The following is a 22,093-nucleotide window of genomic DNA, read 5'->3' on the forward strand; positions in this document are numbered from 1 at the left end:
CAGATTCCTGTTGACCCTCCAGACTCGAGTCAGGTTCCCGTTGACCCTCCAGAGTCGAGTCAGGTACTCATGGACCCTCCATAGTTGAGTCAGCTTCTCGTTGACCCTCCAGAGTCGAGTCAGGTTCCCGTTGACCCTCCAGATTCGAGTCAGATTCCTGTTGAACCTCCAGAGTCGAGTCAGATTCCTGTTGACCCTCCAGAGTCGAGTCAGGTTCCCGTTGACCTTCCAGAGTCGAGTCAGGTACTCGTGGACCCTCCAGAGTCGAGTCAGGTGCTCAGTGACCCTCCAGAGTCAGGGTTAGTCACCGTTGACCTTCCAGAGTCAGGGCTAGTCAACATTGACCTTCCAGAGTCAGGGCTAGTCACTGTTGACCTTCCAGAGTCAGGACTGATCTTCTGGAATCCAGTCTTAACACCATGGGATTACCAGAGTCTCTCCACGTCTCTGTGGAACTACCAGAGCCTCCCCACGTTTCTGCTGAACTAACAGAGCCTCTTCACGCCTCTGCTGAGCTACCAGAGCCTCTCCACGTCTCTGCTGAACTACTAGAGCTTCTCCTCGGATCGGCTGAACTACCAGAGTCTCTCCTCACCTCTGCAGAACTTCCAGAGCCTCATCACATCTCAGCCGAACTCTCTGTGCGCTCGACTGATCCTGTCGTGGCTACCCTTAATTGGTTCATGTTCTCTGTTTCAGACTTGCTTAACCAGACTTGCTCTTCTGCGCTGCAGAGGTGGCCCTCTGTCTCGACTGCATGGATGTGGTGGTCTCCTGCGGAGGGGGTAATGTCACGTTGTCTGGTCTCTGTTTCCCTGGGTGTCCACTAGTGGGCTCACTTCCCCTTAGGCACCTCACCGCAGGCACTATAATTCCCACTAGCCTTGTCCGTTCATCACAGTAATTGCACTCCTGCTAATTTCACCAGGTGCCTTCACTTATTAGTCTTTAGTCTCCCTATATTAACCAGTCTTTTCCTGTTGTCTGAATGGAGTCCTTTTCTTCCGTTTCCTGTTGTCTTTCGTATTCCGAGTTCCTCGCATTTCGAGTTCCTGTTTTCTTTTTCCGTTCCAGTTGCTTTCCTGTCCCTTTCTTGTTTGTTTATTTGGATTGTTTCTGGTTTTGACCCTGGCTTGTTAGGATTACGATTTGGATTACCCTAATAAAAACTTACTGCATTTGGATCTCTTGTTCCCTGTGTTTCACTAGGTCCCGGACATCACATTGGGTCTCTCTTGTGACTTTTCTTCCTTGAACTCTTCAAGGATTGGGGTTCGGGGTGGGGATGTTGCCAATATTTTTAGGAGCTGTTTTAAGTTTTTAAAGTGGATTTGACTAGGCCTTTGATTTTTGAGCTTTTATACAGACCTCCCAAGTATAACAACGATTTTATTTGACAATCTACCTCCAGTTTGTGTAAATTTTTATTGCCAAGCTAACATTCCTTGACTGGTGCTCTGAACTAAGCGATGAGGGATATGGTCCACTGATACTCATAACTGAACCTTAAGGGATGTGGGGAGTGTGTGTGTGTGGGGGGGGGGGGGGGGGGGGGGTACAGCAAAAAGAAAAAAATGTATATATATCGTACTAATCTATAATCTATAATCTATATTAAAAAGATACAGTTCTCTCACTCACGGACACTATATTTAATAATCTGTTCAGATGAGAGCTTGTCAAAACAAGTAAGTGATTTCCAGTTACATAATGTGAAATTAATAATTTATCACACAATCAGGCCAGTATAATACAGCCAAGCTTCACAAAGATATGAGATCATAAGGAAACACCTGTAAGTATCATTGACACCCCCCCCCCCCCCATCCCAACCAAAAAAAATTAAATAACAAAATTAATCTGCACAGTCAGAATTAGGAAATCTGGAACAAAACTATTTGTCAGAATGAAAGCTCATTATTATTATTATTATTATTATTATTATTACTATTACTCTTTAGCATTTATAGATTAATAGATTAATTTTCGTAACATATACTTTAGAAATTCTACAGTTCAAACAATGTAAACAATAAAATCTACATACCAGGCTTTAACTAGAATGGCCTATGGACCAAATTGCACAGTCAGGAATTGACTAACAATAGAGGCTGTGTAGTCTTTAGTCTTGGTCTAGTATAAAAGCACAGGTGACAGCAGTCAGTCAACAAGCAGAAACAGCTTCAGCTTCTCCCTTGTGGAACTACTTAGGATCATCCAGTGCAACCATGAAGGTAAACCTTGTTCCAACACCAATTTCCACACAGTTTTACTCCAAAATGATTCCATTTGTTAACTTTAACTTTAAATCAGTTAAAAGATCAATTTAAAATTTTCAGGTCACCTTCTACGAAGACAGGAACTTCCAGGGTCGCTCTTATGAGTGCATGAGCGACTGTGGTGACTTCTCCTCCTACATGAGCCGCTGTCACTCTTGCAGAGTGCACAGCGGATGTTGGATGATGTATGATCAACCCAACTACATGGGAAATCAGTATTTCTTTAGGAGGGGTGAATATGCTGATTACATGTCTATGTTTGGAATGAACAACTGCATCAGGTCCTGCCGTATGATCCCTATGGTGAGTTCCATAAATGAATTGCCTGTATCCACTCAAATACACATACTTTTATTAATACCATTTCGGATTAAATATTCAATTTTTATTTATTTGGAATCATGAAGCAAAAAGCTGATATATAGGCAAAAATGCCAAAGCAGAGAGGATCCTTTGAGAATGTGTATTTATGAGGCAGAGCAATACAGTTATTGTATTTGTTTACGTTACATGTTCTTTCTACATGACAAACTTAAAACAATGTACTTCTCTTCCACTACAGTACAGGGGATCCTACAGAATGAGGATCTATGAGAGGGAGAACTTCATGGGTCAGATGTACGAGATGATGGATGATTGTGACAGCATCATGGACCGTTATCGCATGTCTCAATGCCAGTCCTGTCATGTGATGGACGGCCACTGGCTCTTCTATGAGCAGCCCCACTACAGAGGCAGGATGTGGTACTTCAGGCCTGGAGAGTACAGGAGCTTCAGTAATATGGGCGGCATGAGATTCATGAGCATGAGGCGTATCATGGACTCCTGGTACTAGGGTTTATATTAATAAAATAATTATTCTACAACAATAAACATTCTGTCTTGAAAATCATTGATATCAATAATGTTTACATGAGTAATCAAATAAGACCTCATAAATTAAACAGAACTGCAAGAAATGTCTGAATTATGTTTTATTATTTTAAGATAGCAATCTAACTTATGTACTGTAAACATAAGGGATAAATGCTTTCAAATGACAAGGTCCAGCCAGACAAGAAACCCAAACTACCTAGACACAAATTGCATCAAAAAGCTGGTTCCTCACAGCCTTTGGTTAAATTACAATTGCTTCTATTTTATTAGAATTTATCAGAAATAAAAGACTCAAAAGTCCATATGGCTAAATTAAAATAAATAAATAAATAAATTTTCTTATGTGGTATATTTTAATTATATATATATTTCCATACAATGAAATTCAGTCAAGTTTAATGTTTTGGGTCCAAGTATCTAGAAAAAAATGTAAAAGTAAAAAGGTCTACATTTAAAGAAACACTACAAAACTCGCTATGAACATCTCTGGTTCCTCTTCAAGTCGTTTGTGAGGGTTGCAGCTAGTTACAAGCAAAAAGCACCAATATTAAGAAAAAGCCATATTATTAAGACATAATAATAATTTTAAAAAATCCATATATGCTTACAAATAATTCCATATCTGCTGTTCAGTAGACAAACATTGCATATAAAGTTTCATTATTTAACATAGTTATGTAATTCTCAGTACTAGCAAGAATTGTAGGAAATGACCAATGCTCTCTTGCATCTTCAATAACCAAGACTGAAGTGCCCAAGACAAAAAAAATGGCTGCCAACTGCTCTGGGTATGTGTTCATGGTGTGTGTGTGTGTGTGTGTGTGTCTGTATGTGCCCTTGCATGGGTCAAATTTTTATTATGAGTTACCATACTTGGTCATGCCACCATCATGTCACGTCACCTTTACGTTTTTTCACAATCTGACATTTGCTGCCAATACAAACTTGATGTCATTGAATGAGCGGTCTTCACGTGTCCTCCTGGATCCAAAAACCCAAGGTCCGACTGAGACCTGACTGGGTTTGGGTCCAAAACTTTGATAAGTGCCTTAGACATAGGTTATAATTGTTATTAACAGACTTAGGTAATTTAAAATAAATGTGCTTTTAGTGGATGGACCCGAGAAGACTAATTATTTTAAGCTATGCCAACTTTGAATTATTTGTTTTGGACGTTTAACCCTTTTTTATATTTTAAAACAAATATATATTAAATAATTGCTAGACAACATTAGACAACGCAAGTATAAATTTGTCCATCTATTCCTTACAGCCGGCATTCCTGTAATTTACCAATGCCTGCCTTTGCCAAGAACTATTTCACCACCATGGGGCTGGATGGTAGACTTACAGCAAGTATTTTAATTTCCTTTAAAGGGGGGGGTGAAATGCTATTTCATGCATACTGAGTTTTTTACACTATCAAAGAGTTGGATTCCCATGCTAAACATGGACAAAGTTTCAAAATTTAAGTTGTACGTTTGAAGGAGTATTTCTGTTCCAAAAATACTCCTTCCGGTTTGTCACAAGTTTCGGAAAGTTTTTTTCGAGTATGGCTCTGTGTGACGTTAGATGGAGCGGAATTTCCTTATATGGGTGCTAAGGGCACGTCTGCCAGAAGAGCGCGCGCTCCCATATAGCAGAGCAGAGAGAGGCTGTGCACAGACAATCACTGATCAGAGCGAGAGCGTCGCAAAATGTCACAAAAGGAGTGTTTTTGGTTGCCAGGGCAAGACAACCCTGCACAGATTACCAAAGAAAAAACACCATTAAGGGACCAGTGGATGGAGTTTATTTTTACAGAGCATCAACGGAGTTGTGCAAGTTTTTGTGTTTGTTCCCTGCATTTCGAAGATGCTTGTTTTACAAACAAGGCCCAGTTTGACAACGGATTTGCGTATCGTTTATTTCTAAAGGATGATGCAATCCCAACGAAAAAGGGTCAGGATCGTGTGTTGGAACCGCAGGCGGTGAGTAAAACTGCTTCAAATATCTCTGCCTCCTTGTTAGTGCGTCCGCCTCCCATCGGAGACCCGGGTTCGAGCCCCGCTCGGAGCGAGTCGTTGCTGCTGCTGCTCTCGTTCAGCTTCAGCCTCGGGATCTGATTCTGGATAATAAATAAACGGCTGAATCTGACTGTTAGCCATGGTTTATTTTGGATGATGGTTTTTTCCTCAAGGTAATGTCAGAGCCGTTAAATATGTTTTTCAATGGCTCTGGGTAATGTCACAGCTTCCAAACGCTCTCAACGCAAAAGCCTACTGGCGCTCGTGATTCTTTAGCTCCGCCCACACGTCACGCCTCCAGTCGGTCGTGTTTTTCCGGGAAAAATCGGTACAGACTATCTTTCTCTTATGAATATAATAAAACTAAAGACTTTTTGGAGTTATGAAGGATGCAGTACTACTCTATAGGTACTCAATATTAACAGGATATTGAGTGAAAACGAGCATTTCACCCCCCCCCCCCCTTTAAAGGGGTCATATGATGTTGCTAAAAAGGACATTATTCTGTGTATTTGGTGTAATGCAATGTGTTTATGCAGTTTAAGGCTTTTATGCGTCGATTTTTGCAAAGCTCATCATTCTGATAAGCAAGGTGCGCTCTGATTGGTCTGCTATCCAGTGCATTGTTATTGGCCGAATACCTCAAGCGTTTGACGGAAATGTTATGCCCCTTAACATTCTGTGATGCCATGTCTCACAAAACGCAATGACACAAAACCAATAAAAACCCATTACAAAGGAGGCATTTCTTGCATCCAGTGGGGACATAATTACTGATTATAATGACTTTTACAGGAAAAGAAGGTTCAACACTCTTCAGCAATAAAAAAATAAAATAAATAAAATAAAAAAAACAATGACGCCCAATTGTTTGTTTATCTTAAGTAATTTTTGTTTAATAATATGTCTGAACTGGATCATCAAAGGTCAGAAGAAAATACATTAGTTAATAAAATGAGATTAGATACATTTGTGTTATTTAACATATTTAATTATTGCAGGTTTGCGTCAGAGTTTGCATTTCACTGTATTAATTTATCTTGAAGAATACTATCTGTTTATTTATTTATAAAAAAATTTTGTGAGTGGGATGAATTAATGGACATTCACATTTAGTCTAGAACTACATCATATTCACACAGCACACGCAATGCTTCTGCTTTCTTCCAGTATGGGGACAGGAGACTTGTCAGTTAATACACTGAAAAAAATAATAACTGGTGTTACTTTTTTGAAAAAGTAACTCAGATATTTTCTTGTAAATTAAACAGTAATGCGTTACTTCACTAGTTGCTTTAAAAAAGTAATCTGATTATGTAACTCGCATTACTTATGCATTAACACCAACACTGATCTCTAAATTATAAAACACTGTAAACATCCTCTGTAGTACCTTTATTTCAACTTAACCTATAAAACAACAAATAAACAAAAAACAATTATTTAATTAAACTAACACTGTTCACAAAAAAGTCAAGTAACACATTCAATCGCTACATTTCTCAATGTCCTAAAGTTCTAGAAAACACTAGACAATATATCTTAAACCAAACGCACAATGTGCTAATATCTAGCCAATTAATTTATGATTTCTAGCCAATTAATTTCTTAAAAAATTTAATTTAATTACATAACAAATTTTACATTTTATACATGTAAAGAGCAATTGCATCTTAGGGGAAAAAGACAACAACATCCAAAACTGAAAGATATTTAGTGTCGGATTTGCTAGTAAACTCCAAAACAATTATGATGAAACAGCAGGCAACATTAGATTAAATAAGAAATTAGTATAAAATAAAAAGACAGAAATTATATATTTTTGTAAAACATAAGAAAATCTCCATTTTATTATACTGAGGTAGGGATTGTGAGTAAACACACACACATGGTTACGTCTTCATCAGTCCACAAAAATACCTAAAATAACAAGTGAGGAGATGCTAAAACATTTACTCAGACGTTCAGAATAAAAAAAAATATATATCTAAACAGAATTTCTATATCCTAGAAAATAAACCCTATTATAAACTATTTTTTTGAAAAAAATAATAAAAAGATATTTGAAACAAACAATGAACAAATAAATATGCTTTAATATAAAAAAACAAAATTCACCACTTGTTTGATACTTAAATTACTGTTAACATAATAACTATGTGACTAGCCAAACTTTTTCTTTCTTCAAAAATGTCAAATGAAAGAAGCACAATTAATAAAGTATTTTATATCTCCTTCATGTGTTTAGTGCTTCATAATTACAAATTAAAGTTCTACAGTAAAGGACAAAGGTGAGTAGTGGGACCTAAATACTATGCTTCAGCTAAAGTGGCCTCTTTTCTAACTTGCACAGTCAGGAACTGACTAATAATGGAGGCCCAGTAGTCTTTAGTCTTGGTCTTGTATAAAAGCACAGGTGACAGTCAGTCAACAAGCAGAATCAGCTTCAGTTTCTCCTTTGTGGAACTACTGAGGATCAGTCAGCACAACCATGATGGGCAAGGTACATTTCATTCTAACATAAATTTCTACACAATTTAACTCATTCATATTTGAAATGACTTAAAAATTAACTTTCATTTTTTTTCAGGTCATCTTCTACGAGGACAGGAACTTCCAGGGTCGCTCTTATGAGTGTATGGGCGACTGTGGTGATTTTTCCTCCTACATGAACCGCTGTCACTCTTGCAGAGTGGAGAGTGGATGCTGGATGATGTATGATCAAACCAACTACATGGGAAATCAGTATTTCTTTAGGAGGGGCGAATATGCTGATTACATGTCTATGTTTGGAATGAACAACTTCATCAGGTCCTGCCGTATGATCCCCATGGTGAGCACCACTAATATTCTTATTTGTAATGAATTCAAAGAAGTTATCATGATGAAACATTCAATTTACATTGATTTGGAAACATTAAACTTAATTTTGGGACAATAAGGAAATAAAATGGTTACTTTCAGAATAGCTATTTATGATGCAGGACTAGACAGTGAAAATAATTGACTTCTCTTCCACTAAAGTACAGGGGATCCTACAGAATGAGGATCTACGAGAGGGAGAACTTCATGGGTCAGATGTATGAGATGATGGATGATTGTGACAGCATCATGGACCGTTATCGCATGTCTCAATGCCAGTCCTGTCATGTTATGGACGGCCACTGGCTCTTCTATGAGCAGCCCCACTACAGAGGCAGGATGTGGTACTTCAGGCCTGGAGAGTACAGGAGCTTCAGTAATATGGGTGGCATGAGATTCATGAGCATGAGGCGTATCATGGACTCTTGGTACTAGAGTTCTAGTATTTATTTGTAGCATTTCTTAAATTGTTAATAAAATAATTCTTCTTCAACACAGTGTCTTGAAAAATCATTAAATGACACTAATATTTCCATTAGTAATCCCCAAAAAGACTCACCTCATGAGGTAAATATGTCTGGGTGGTCTATCAGTGCAACTGATACTTTCTGCTCCACTCTTACATCTTGCCCCTTATCTTCCAGGCCAGCCCGTACCACCCCTTCTGCCCCCTGGTTATCTGATGTTCTACGCGAACAACGTTCTAAGCTTAGAGCTGCTGAAAGGGTGTGGCGCAAATCCAAAAATACTACTGACCTTAATGTGTATCGGTCACCCCTATCTTCCTTCTCTGCTAATGTCTCCACTGCTAAAATGACATACTACCATAACAAAATTAACAATTCATCTAACTCTCGCATGCTTTCTAAAACATTTTCTTCACTTCTTTGTCCTCCTCCTCCCCCTCCTGCTTCATCTCTAATAGCTGACGACTTTGCCATATTTTTCATTAATAAAATTGAACACATCAGTGCACTATTTTCCACACCACAATCAGTCAAGCTCATATCACCAGCAAACATACACTCATTTACATCCTTCTCTTCACTCTCTGAGGCAGAAGGCTCAAAACTCATCCTTTCTAATCACCCTACTACTTGCCCACTTGATCCTATTCCATCTCATCTCCTTCAAGTAATTTCTCCTGCAGTTGTACCTGCACTCACTCACATCATCAACACATCCCTCCATACTAGTGTTTTCCCCTCATCATTTAGACTGGTTTAAGAAACCCAGCTTCGACCCATCTCTTTTAGAGAACTACAGACCAGTTTCCCTTCTTCCTTTCATTGCAAAAACACTTGAACGAGCTGTGTTCATCCAAGTCTCTGCATTTCTCACACACAACAATCTCCTTGACAGCAACCAATCTGGCTTCAGAAGTGGCCATTCAACTGAGACTGCCTTGCTCTCAGTTGTTAAAGATCTAAGACTGGCAAGAGTGGAATCCAAATCTTCAGTACTTATTCTGCTTGATCTGTCCGCTGCTTTTGACACGGTTAATCACCACATTCTCCTATCAACCCTACTGGCAAAAGGCATCTCAGGAACCACACTTCAATGGTTTGAGTCTTGCCTATCAGATAGGTCCTTTAAAGTATCTTGTAGAGGTGTCCAAGTCACATCTAACTACTGGGTTGCCTCAGGGCTCAGTTCTTGGACCACTTCTCTTCTCTGTCTACATGGCATCAAATTCTGTCATTCAGAAACATGGCTTTTTATACACTGCTATGCTGATGACACTCGACTCTACCTCTCATTCCATCCTGATGATCCGAAGGTAGCTACCCACATCTCAGATTGTATAACAGACATTTCTTGCTGGATGATGGACCATCACATTCAACTCAAACTTGCCAAGACAGAACTGCTTGTGTTTCCAGCAAACCCATCATTTCATCAAAATTTCACCATCAAGTTAGGCACTTCAACCATAACTCCTTCAAAAACAACTAGAAGCCTTGGAGTTATGATGGATGATCAGCTGACTTTCTCAGACCACATTGCTAAAACTGTACGATCCTGCAGATTTGCTTTATTCAACATCAAGAAGATCAAGCCCTTTCTTTCAGAACATGCTGCACAACTCCTTTTTCAAGCACTTGTTCTGTCCAGGTTGGAATGTTGCAATGCCCTCTTGGCAGGTCTTCCAGCCAGTTCTATCAAACCTTTACAATTAATCCAGTACGCGGCAACAAGATTAATTTTTAATGGGCCAAAAAGAATACGTCACACCTCTGTTTATTAATTTGCACTGGCTTCCAATAGCTGCTCACATAAAATTCAAGGCATTGATGTTTGCCTTCAAAAAGCAAGTGAACGTAGCTTAATTGTGCCATCCCAAAGAAATACAAAAGTCATTTTTACAGACTTTTAAATTAAATGTTCCCTCCGGGTGGAATGACCTCCCCAACTCAATCCGAGCAGAGTCCTTAGCCATCTTCAAGAATCGGCTTAAAACCCATCTCTTCCATCTTTATTTGACCCTCTAACTTTAACACTCACTATTCTAATTCTATTCTTAAAAAAAAAATCGAACTACCTTTCTAATCTTTTTGTATTCTATTTTCTTTTCATTTATTATGCAATTGTGTGTGTGTGTGTGTGTGTGTGTAAAGACCTGTAACACTAGCTTGCTCTATTCTTTTTTTATTCTATCTGTTTTCTTTTTATTTATTATATTATTTAAAAGCCTATGCTACATGTACTGTGTTAAGCTAACTGAGACTTGTTATAGCACTTACATATAATTGCTCTTTTTGTTGTTTTTGATTGCTTCCTCTGTCCTCATTTGTAAGTCGCTTTGGATAAAAGCGTCTACTAAATGAATAAATGTAAATGTAAATATCAAGTTTATAGAATATATTGATATATTAAACAATATGGAATGAGGCAATATCATTTACGGTATATATATATATATATATATATATATATATATATATATATATATATATATATATATATATATATATATATAGCAGTAGTTTGACAGTACAAATGCTTGTAAGAGTTAACCGAAAGTAATTTTGACCGATTAAAACTAACAGCAGTTTAAAAGTTATTTTCCCATATATATATATATATATATATATATATATATATATATATATATATATATATATATATATATATATATATATATATTATTATTTTTTTTTTTTTTTTTGCATTTGATTCTGGCGTTATCATGTCTAGAGTACATATAGTAGATTGCCCTAGTACTGTCGCAGATTTTGCTGAAAAAAATTGCTGAAAGGGTTACATATAAGCATCTCACAAAAATGTTGCACATGATGAAAAAACATGAAATCTTAACTTTTAATTTTGACTGAGATGTATTAACAAAAACTGATTTTAATCTTCGAAAGGTGGGTTGTTTAGTTTTTTTTTTGTAGCCTTTAACCTAAGTAAGGTGTTTGTGACTCTGTAGACTTTATCACCATGACTTATAAAGCCACAATCATGACCCAAAATTTTTTTGATGGTTTGAGTTTAAGAATACTCTATCTTTCTATTATAAAAGGATAATCCATGAATTTGTAAAATTTTAATAATAATCGCTTATTGGCCAAACAATGGCTCAATCTAGTGTATGATTTGGAGTGTTTGTGTTTTATTGTGTCATTTTGGTTAAATTATTCTGATTTAGTTATCTAATTCACAGTTTAAATCCAAGTTGTATTTAGGTTGAAATTTGAATTAAAGCTCATAGTTTTATTATGATTATTCTTGTTGTTCTACTCTCAAAGTGTGCTTGTTCAATCAGGACCTGCTTTACATGGAAAAACTAATTTTCTCAAACCAGCCGCTAACAGAAATCTCAGATTCTTAAACTCCTCAGGCAGACTTTAATGACAGGTTGCATGGTTAACTACCATATGAAGTTCAATTTGCCATTTGTTTTGACAGCCTTAAGTTCTAACCCAGATCACAAAGTTGTGTCATCACTAGATTCCATACAGTATAAAATTTAGTTAAAAAAGTGTCCCGTTTACTGTAAACATTAACAAATTTGAAAGGAAAAAATAAATACATTTGAAAATAAATTGTCCAATAAATCAAACAAAACCACACTACAAATCCATATGAAGTTCATAAATCCTCCCTAAAAATGAACAATATTTTCATAAATACGCATGATTTACAACAAAACATAATCAAAATATACATAATGAAGTTTAACTGATCTAAACACAAAGACATGAAACAGTCACAAGCCTTTGTGTCATGTTCAACTTTTGAACCATACTTGGTTTTCCAAGGTATTTGCTTGTTTCCACGTACTGAAGTATTGAAACAGTTGCATCACAGGACCTTCTAAGTGATCAGCTGTGTCATGTTGCATTAATTCTTCAGATATTAAAAGTAAAAAATGTGTCATAATAGTTATAGCCATTGCTTCTGCATTCTAAGTCTTGTATTTGATGATGACACACACAAATCAGGATGAAGAAGAGGGAGCTGACTGAGCAAGCAATTTTGATGCTAAAAAGAAAAGAAGAAGTTAATTAGAGATACAGCAAAAACAAAGTGCATGGAGAAACGAGAGTTTGGAAACCACCTGATTGGCTGAGAAAAACAACAGTAGTTGATTACAGACAAATCATAAAAGCTGTTCAAATGAAGCCTAAAATATATGTCTGTAAAATCAGCAACAACCTCCGAAAAGCTCGGACAATCTACTACCCACAGGAGACTTTGACATAGAATTACAGAAGCTACAGAAAGATGCAAACCTCTGAAAAGCACCAAAAATAAAAAGGCAAGATTAGAGTTTGCAAAAAAGGTAATCCTGCAGATTTTTTTAAACATTCCAATCTAGCTGATAGTCAACTGATAGTCTGATTATTTGTTTGAGGGCGGTGGCAAAATACATTAATCAAGTCAGAAATTCACAGGGAAAATGTGCTAGGATCTTTGCAGATACAAACAGGGTAAATGTTTTATGTTTTGATTAAAAGACAGTTAGCATTAAACGTCAGCAAAACCCTAAAAAAAAAAAGATTTTTCTATATTTCAGATATTTTTCTATATTCTCCTACTGAGGTAAATACTACATTATATGTAATCTTCACAGTGCATTTCGTTCCAAAAATGAAAAGTAGAATAGATGAACTTGGTGAATCTAGCTGCTTTGTTTATCATGGTGAAGGGGGCATATATGTTAACATGTTACATGCATGGCTCAGATGATTACGTATGAATCGCTTGTGCTGTGTGTGTGGCCAAATTACAGATAATGAGCTCAGACTGAAAAAACTCTTGCTGGTTTCACATGTCATGACTTAGGTCTGTGTTGCTGTATTTTTGTCTTGTTGTCTGTGTGTCTAGTCTCAGAACACATGGGTTTTGTTTCGGCAGCTCATGTGTTCTTCTGTCAGAGTTTCTTCCCCCTCCCACTCATTACCCTTAATTCCCTGTGTTCCGTCACACCTGTAGCCACTCTTTCCTCATTAGCTCTCCTCTATTTTAGTTCCTCTCATGCTCTGTCTTTCGTCAGACCGTTGTGATTGTTTAGTGCTTCGCGTGTGATCGTCTTGTCCTGTCTGCCTAGTTATGTTTAAGGCCCCGTCCACACGGAGATGCGTTTCTGTGAATACGCACACATTTTTTATCAGATAGGCATTTCGTCCACACGGATCCGGCGTTTTCATCAGGTGAAACCGCTATTTTTTGAAACCGGGTCCCAGAGTGGATAAATTTGAAAACGCCGTCTTTGTGTTTTCGTCTGGATGCCTAATCCGTATATTTTCTGAAACAATGACGTCATCAGCCCACGTCTCCCCCCTAGTCAGACACCTCTACGTCACGTAACTGCAACAAAACTAATATCTGGGGTAAACTTTTGTTACCTGCAACTGAATCCTGCGTATCCCTGACATCACATGGATTACTTTAAGAATTTGTTCTCTATGTCTTGCTTCAAAGACACTGCAAGCTTTCCAAGGACCTATTTCTCATGTCTGTGTGGCAAGTAGTCAAAGAGTTTTGCTGAATTTTTGTGACAAATTTCAGAAAGTACCGAGATGGCAAAAAGCGAACCCTGATGGTTTTCTTAATTTTACAAAAGTGCTTTTTGTTGTTACTGTAAAAGAAAAGTAGAAACTTTAAAGTTTCTAATTGTTACTCTTATCTGTACAATCAAAAATTATGGAGAATTTACATTTTCGCCGTTATCATGAAAAAATTAAACCATACTCCAGCGCAACTCACCAACCTAAGAAGATTAAATGTTAAACTTTATTTTTCTAAATAAAAGAGATACTTCTATATTCACAAATGTTTACTTGATTTAATCTAATTGCTGCGAGCATGAGACCATTGTACCAGACACACAAACCTATTCACAATGTTAGCAAACATTGAGGAAACTCATGTCTCGATCAAAATTAAAAAACCTCACAGAAAAGGAGTTTTCTAAGTCATTGAAATAACAAAAACACAAAAGGCCGAATCACTCCATCATGTACCTGCAATGGGATAGAGGAGAATGGCACATTAGTAATATCACAGTAGGATTGTTGTGGCTCTATATTCGCACTATATGTATAATATTGAATTTATCCAACAGTTGAACAGGACAAGTATGTAAATAAGAAACAACAACTGATTATCTACTATCTGGCATAGGGAACTACTCCCTTTCATCACAGATTCAAATCTAAATTTGAGAGTTTAACAGATGGGCCAAAGCCTTAGCTTGAAAGTGTCACTTTAGAACTAGCAAAGAAATGATTAGTTGTTTCATGGAAGTAAAAAGCTTATTGTATTATGTTGTTTTATGAGAGAGATTGAGTGTGATTACTCACATCTGATACAGTATTAATTTTCAGCTCAATCTCTTAAATGCTATTATTAAAATACTAATATTAAATATTACTCTTATTTACATAAACTTAACTTACTGCACATAAGTCTACAACTGGACACAACAAAATAGCCAAAAAACTACTATAAGTCAGACTATAAATACAGAACAAGGAATTTCACAGACTTTAAAAGATTCTATAATATATTATATATAAGAAGCAAGCAAACAAACAAAAACCATACAATTTACATGGCCAGGAAGTAATCTAAAAGCAAATGCTTATGTTTCAACGGTACCAGATTCTTTAAAACTAAATTTAAGACTCATGAAAAAAAAGTCAATAAGAACATCTAGATGCTAGGCTTTAGCTACAGTAGAATGTGTTCTTTTCTATTTTGCACATTCATGAATTGACTAACAATAGAGGCTGTGTAGTCTTTAGTCTTGGTCTTGTATAAAAGCACAGGTGACAGTCAGTCAACAAGCAGAATCAGCTTCAACTTCTCTTTTGCGGAACTACTGTGAATCAGCCAGTGCAACCATGATGGGCAAGGTAAGTTTCATTCTAGCATGTCAACACAGTCCAAATTAATTGATATTTCACTTTAAATTGCTAAAATATTAACCAATATTTCAGGTCATCTTCTACGAGGACAGGAACTTCCAGGGTCGCTCTTATGAGTGTATGGGCAACTGTGGTGATTTTTCCTCCTACATGAGCCGCTGTCACTCTTGCAGAGTGGAGAGTGGATGCTGGATGATGTATGATCATCCCAACTACATGGGAAATCAGTATTTCTTTAGAAGAGGAGAATATGCTGATTACATGTCTATGTTTGGAATGAACAACTGCATCAGGTCCTGCCGTATGATCCCCACGGTGAGCTCAATTATCACTATATTGTTTTATTTTGCTATGTAAATGACAAAAGTGCAACTTATGTCATTGTCCTATATTTATTTTTGATAAACTTGAAAATAATGCACTTCTCTTCCACTACAGTACAGGGGATCCTACAGAATGAGGATCTACGAGAGGGAGAACTTCATGGGTCAGATGTACGAGATGATGGATGATTGTGACAGCATTATGGACCGTTATCGCATGTCTCACTGCCAGTCCTGTCATGTGATGGACGGCCACTGGCTCTTCTATGAGCAGCCCCACTACAGAGGAAGGATGTGGTACTTCAGGCCTGGAGAGTACAGGAGCTTCAGAGATATGGGTGGCATGAGATTCATGAGCATGAGGCGTATCATGGACTCCTGGTACTAGTTTTCTAGCATTTCCTAAATTGTTAATAAAATTATTTCTCTACAATACTATGTGCCTGTAAAATCATTACTGCCACTAATATTTGCATGTCTAATCAATCACAAAACATAATTACTTTCAGTTTAAACATTAGGCTTATAAGACTACACTCAAAAAGAAAGAAAAAAGAAAGAAAAAAATGCTGGTTTATTTTTTAACTCAAATTCTGGGTTCAGCCTGTTGCATCGTTATCTTTAAAAAATTTATCCAGGTGCTGGTTAGTTTTTCTGTAACTCTGCTGCTTGATCATTTTCACTGTCAGTTAAAATGATGAACACTTTCACACACCTACCCAGCGCTGGGTTAGTGTAACCCAAAGTTGGGTAAACTGTGCCAAACCAGTTAAAACATGATACATTTGTTAACTGTCATTTTAGAATAGAATAGAATAGAATAGAATAGAATAGAATAGAATGAGCTTTATTGCCAGGTATGTTTACACATACGAGGAATTTGTTTTTGTGACAGAAGCTCCGCAGTACAACAGAATGACAGCGACAGAGCTTCTGTCACGAAAACAAATTCCTCGTATGTGTAAACATACCTGGCGATAAAGCTCATTCTATTATACAATTGTAGGCAGGTATATTACAAAGTGAAGTTATGTATGTACATATATATTGATATCATGATAAAAGAATAAAATACAGATATGTAGACAGTGAATGACAATATACAAATGACAATTGTAGGCAGGTATATTAGAACCAGACAGTTACTGAAGTGCAGAGGATGGATTCAATGATGGTGGAGTAGAACTGTTTCAGCAGCTCCTGTGGCAGGTTAAACTTCCTCAGCTGGCGGAGGAAGTACAACCTTTGCTGGGCCTTTTTCACAATGGAGTCAATGTGAATGTCCCACTTCAGGTCCTGAGAGATGGTGGTTCCCAGGAACCTGAATGACCCCACTGCAGTCACAGGGCTGTTCATGATGGTGAGTGGGGGGAGTGCAGGGGGGTTTCTCCTGAAGTCCACGATCATCTCCACTGTTTTGAGGGTGTTAAGCTCCAGGTTGTTGAGACTGCACCAGACAGCCAGCTCTTTTACCTCCTGTCTGTAAGCAGACTCGTCACCGTCCTGAATGAGGCCGATGAGTGTGGTGTCATCTGCAAACTTCAGGAGCTTGACAGAGGGGTCCTTAGATGTGCAATCGTTGGTGTACAGGGAGAAGAGCAGTGGGGAGAGAACGCAGCCCTGGGGAGCTCCGGTGCTGATTGTACGGGTGCTGGATGTGTATTTTCCCAGCCTCACTAGCTGCTGCCTGTCTGTCAGGAAGCTGTTGATCCACTGACAGACGGAGGTGGGCACGGAGAGCTGATTTAGTTTGGGCAGGAGGAGGTTTGGGATGATCGTGTTGAAGGCCGAGCTGAAGTCCACAAACAGGATCCTCACATAAGTCCCCGGTCTGTCTAGGTGTTGCAGAACATAATGCAGTCCAATGTTTACTGCATCGTCCACAGACCTGTTTGCTCTGTAGGCAAACTGAAGAGGATCCAGCAAGGGCCCAGTGATGTCCTTCAGGTGGGCCAGCACCAGTTTTTCAAATGACTTCATGACTACAGACGTTAGAGCCACAGGCCTGTAGTCATTTAGTCCTGTAATTTTGGGTTTCTTAGGGATGGGGATGATGGTGGAACATTTGGTGGTGGGACTTCGCACAGCTCCAGCGATCTGTTGAAGATCTGTGTGAAGATGGGGGCCAGCTGGTCAGCACAGGATTTCAGACAGGCTGGTGTAACACAATCTGGGCCTGGTGCTTTTTTCCTTTTCTGCTTCCGGAAGACCTGGCGCACCGCATCCTCGATGATCTGAATTGCAGGTGTGGGGGAGAGGGGGGATGCAGGAGGTGAGAATGGTGAGAGTGCTTGATTGGAGAGGTGTTCAGGATGGGTTGCAGGAGCTGTTAATGGTGTGAATGGTTTTGTGGGGAGGCGTTCAGGGCAGGTGATGGGTGTACTTTCAAACCTGCAGTAAAACTCGTTCAGATCGTCTGCCAGTCGTTGATTCTCTACGGTGCTGGGGGGTGGTGTCTTGTAATTGGTGATCTTCTTTAGACTTTTCCACACTGATGCGGAGTAGTTGGAAGTGAACTGAGTCCTTATTTTTTCAGAATAATTCCTCTTTGCCACTTTCATCTCCTTTTCCAATGTGTATTTAGCCTGTTTATACAAGACATTGTCCCCCTTCACGTAAGCATCTTCTTTGGCCTGACGGAGCTGTCTGAGTTTTGCAGTGAACCACGGTTTGTCATTATTGTAAATTAGTTGAGTCTTTGTAGGAATACACATATCCTCACAGAAACTGATATATGATGTTACGGTCTCTGTGAGTTCATCCAGATCGGTGGCAGCAGCTTCAAAAACACTCCAATCAGTGAGGTCAAAACAAGATTTTAAATCCTGCTCTGCTTCATTAGTCCATCTTTTTACAGTCCTTGATACAGGTTTAGCTGATTTTAGTTTCTGCCTGTAGGACGGTATAAGATGAACCAGAAGGTGATCAGAACGTCCCAAAGCTGCTCGTGGAACAGAGTGAAATGCATCCTTTATTGTGGTGTAACAGTGATCCAATATATTACTGTCTCTTGTGGGACATGTAACATGCTGTCTGTATTTTGGCAGTTCACGGGACAGATTGGCTTTATTAAAGTCCCCGAGAATGATTAATTTTGTGTTCTGTCCTGAGAGAAAACCTGACAGGAACCTTTCTGAATGAAAGGTTTGCATTATATTGTATTCCTGTCAAACTGTAACTTTATAAATAGGAACATGTCTGTAGTTTTACAATTTTTCCTTTTTTTAATTTTATGTACATCACAGCCTGGCCCTAGGGGCATGTAAAAGTCTGGGCCCGTCTATTTAGAGTCTCAGCCTAAGAGGAGACAAGAGAGCAGTGGATTTATTTATTTATTTACTGTATATTGGGTTAGCATCATCTGGGGTCTTCTGAGGGTCAGCATCATCTCTTCTTAGGTGTTCTGGATCCAGACTGGAGCTTGTGTAAATCCTAGTTAAGGCAAAACAGAGAAACAAATAGAGACATAATTAGCATAGCTGCTGTTCCAACCAAATAAAATTAATTTGTTTAACCCAAGCTAAAGAATAATAATGCTCATTTAATCGGATATAACTGCAGTCCAAAATTATGAGATTCATTATTTGAAAGTTTGGCCTAATAGATGAGTCTTTAATCTAGATTTAAACAGAGAGAGTGTGTGTGTGTACTTCTCTCTATTCCAGAGTTTGGGAGCCATATGGGAAAAAGCTCTACCTCCTTTAGTGGACTTTGTTATCCTAGGTACTACCAAAAGTCCATTTTGTGACCTTAGGGAGCGTGATGGACCGTAGCATGGCAGAAGGCTAGTTAGGTACACAAGAGCTAAATCATTTAGAGCAGCAGTCCCCAACCCCCGGGCCGTGGACCAGTACCAGTCCGTGCGTCATTTGGTACTGGGCTGCACAAGAAAGAATAAATAACTTACATTAAAGCTGCAGTCTGTAACTTTTGGCGCTCGCGTCTAGTGGAAGAACATTGTAGCCGTAGCTATTGTACTTCTCTCTGTTTACATCTATGGCGAGTCACACGGGTAATGTGCTACTCTTCAGCGTTGCCGATCCCAACTAGACTAAAATAGTCCAAAAATAAACACTTACTATAGGTGTACCGTCGTGATTCAGGATAAGAGAAAAACACAGTTTGGAAAATGGATTCATGATGTACTCGCTCATTATATATTTTTCATGTTATGTTGTTAGCGCGATGTTACGAGGACGCTGCTAATAAAATTGCAAATGATTACACAGTGGATTCATGCTTATTATTATATATACAATATACCACAGTTTTTATGCCAGCTGTATCATTTTATTTTGGTGTATTTATCCGTCACACCTTAAAGCCCGGTCCGTGAAAATATTGTCTGATATTAAACCGGTCCTTGGCGCTAAAAGGGTTGGGGACCGCTGATTTAGAGTCTTATAGGTAAGTAATAATATTTTGTAACTGATACAGAACTTAATAGGTAGCCAGTGGAGAGACTTTAGAATTGGGATAATATGATCATATATTATTGACCTGGTAAGGACTCTGGTTGCTGCATTTTGGACTACCTGTAGCTTGTTTATTAAGAATGCAAGACAACCACCTAGAAGTGTGTTACAATAGTCTAGTCTAGAGGTCATGAATGCATGAACTAGCTTTTCTGCATCAGAAACAGGTAACATGTTTCATAGCTTGGGAAATATGGGATAGCTTGTAATATGGGAAATATGGTTTTCCAAAGACAATTTCCTGTCTAATATAACACCCAGGTTTTTGACTGTAACAGTACATCTGTCTAGCTGCAAATTGTAATCTACGAGATTCTGTGTACTGTTTTTGCTCCAATAAGTTATATCTCTGTCCTATCTGAATTTAATAAGATAAAATGTAAATTTTTAACACATTCTGTTGGCTTAGATAATTTTGAAGTTTCATCTGATCTAGTTAAGATATATAGTTGAGTATCATCAGCATAACAGTGGAAACTAATCCCGTATTTTCTAATAATTTAGGCTAAGCATCAACATTCACAAACCACTGTTCACTGTTATTTTAACAAAAAAGAATGCAACATGCTCGTAATCATGACTTCATAAGTGGGAAATAGGCAGTTTCCCATAGCATGTGAAGACAGCAGAAAACTGCTCTTGCTTAGCACAGTGGAGTGCATTGTTTTGTTAACTTTATGGTTTATTATTTTGATAACAAATGGTCCTCTTACAATATAGTGCTTTACAGATCTATCACTTTTGCCGCTCAGAAATGTTAACACAATCATGCTGCACGTATCAGAAGTTCCACGCTCCGGCACTCACACTACACGTGTACCATGCCCAAGCCCAACTGAACCACTCTCTGGCCCACCTCTTTCATCCAAGCCAAGGATGGCTAAATGAACCGCGCCCGAGTGCTACGCGAAGTGTTCACACTAGTCAAATGAACCGGGCTTTGGGGGTCAAACACACTCGGGCACGGTTAAGATTGCTATAGTGTGAGTACACCCTTATTCTCCCACATCCCATACACACGAGTCTGTACAAGTACTTGCCCATCAAGTGTTGTCCCATGCTGCACTTCCGTGATAGTGCAGGTATCAGAAGGATCCTGCTATAATGTTATAATTGAGGCTCTGGTCTCTCAGCATAACATGTTTTTCTATAACAAACTATGTATTTTTATATATAAAAACATGAATACTGTAGCAGTGGCAAATAGCTTTGGTTTTATATTTAATTTGATTACATGAATAAATTAAACCAGTGGCGTAGCCACAGGTGTGCCAGGGTGTGCTTGTGCCACCCAGAGTGGCAGCTGGCACACCTGAAAATAGATGCAGAATTATTTTTTATAGTCTCAATAAAAAATGTTTACTAAACTTGGGCTATTGTTGTTTACTTAGAAAATATATATATATATATTTAAATCAACCCTTTCACTATTAAGTTACAAATATTTGATATAAACAACTGGACAGATATAATGGAGAAAGTGATAAACAGAGCAGGAAGGGTTAACAAACAGGTCACACAAGGATAAGACAGGACTGGACTCGCACTTACTCTGACAGAGTAGTAGTATGCTTCCTACAAGAAAAGCTCAAAGAAAATCTGACAAGGAGGCAACAAAAGCAGAGGAAGAAATAGAGGAATAATGATTCCTGTGTCCCGTCCACTCAGGCTTTTGTCCAACATTGTGAACGCACCCGGAGGAATGTCAGGTCTGCTCTTTGCCGTCATACGAAACAGACTATTAGAGCAGCTAACAAGCGCAGAACTAAGAGCCCTAGATATGTTTGCGGTCAGAGAGTATGGCTCTCTACCCTCAATCTTCCCCTTAAATCTACTTCTCGTAAGTTGACCCCACGCTTCATTGGCCCGTTCCATATTTCGCAGATCATTAGT

The 22,093-nt window shown here is 38.3% G+C and overlaps 3 protein-coding genes across 9 annotated transcripts in view; all 3 read left to right on the plus strand.

The window, feature by feature from the left end:
- The window catches only part of LOC127964867 (gamma-crystallin M2-like), a 31,934-nt gene extending 15,637 nt beyond the window's left edge, over nucleotides 1-16,297 (plus strand). Inside the window, exons 1-3 of one of the 7 annotated variants that reach the window (XM_052565295.1) lie at nucleotides 2,181-2,234; nucleotides 2,340-2,582; nucleotides 15,841-16,297. In XM_052565295.1, the coding sequence (XP_052421255.1) occupies nucleotides 2,229-2,234; nucleotides 2,340-2,582; nucleotides 15,841-16,113 (522 nt within the window). In that variant the 5' untranslated portion in view covers nucleotides 2,181-2,228 and the 3' untranslated portion in view covers nucleotides 16,114-16,297. Of the gene's footprint in view, nucleotides 1-2,180; nucleotides 2,235-2,339; nucleotides 2,583-2,841; nucleotides 3,177-15,840 lie in introns of those variants that run through there. The other 6 variants (XM_052565289.1, XM_052565288.1, XM_052565292.1 and 3 more) reach the window with 6 other exon arrangements.
- LOC127964870 (gamma-crystallin M2-like) overlaps nucleotides 1-22,093 on the plus strand; it is a 95,799-nt gene that overhangs the window by 15,636 nt on the left and 58,070 nt on the right. The window lies entirely within an intron of this gene.
- Nucleotides 7,606-8,485, plus strand: LOC127964871 (gamma-crystallin M2-like). The gene is made up of 3 exons (XM_052565299.1): nucleotides 7,606-7,664; nucleotides 7,752-7,994; nucleotides 8,186-8,485. Exons 1-3 carry the CDS (start codon nucleotides 7,653-7,655, stop codon nucleotides 8,456-8,458), a joined length of 528 nt encoding a protein of 175 aa, XP_052421259.1. The 5' UTR covers nucleotides 7,606-7,652; the 3' UTR covers nucleotides 8,459-8,485.

Source organism: Carassius gibelio, chromosome B9, assembly GCF_023724105.1.
Source record: "Carassius gibelio isolate Cgi1373 ecotype wild population from Czech Republic chromosome B9, carGib1.2-hapl.c, whole genome shotgun sequence".
In the NCBI taxonomy this organism is placed as follows: domain Eukaryota; kingdom Metazoa; phylum Chordata; class Actinopteri; order Cypriniformes; family Cyprinidae; genus Carassius; species Carassius gibelio.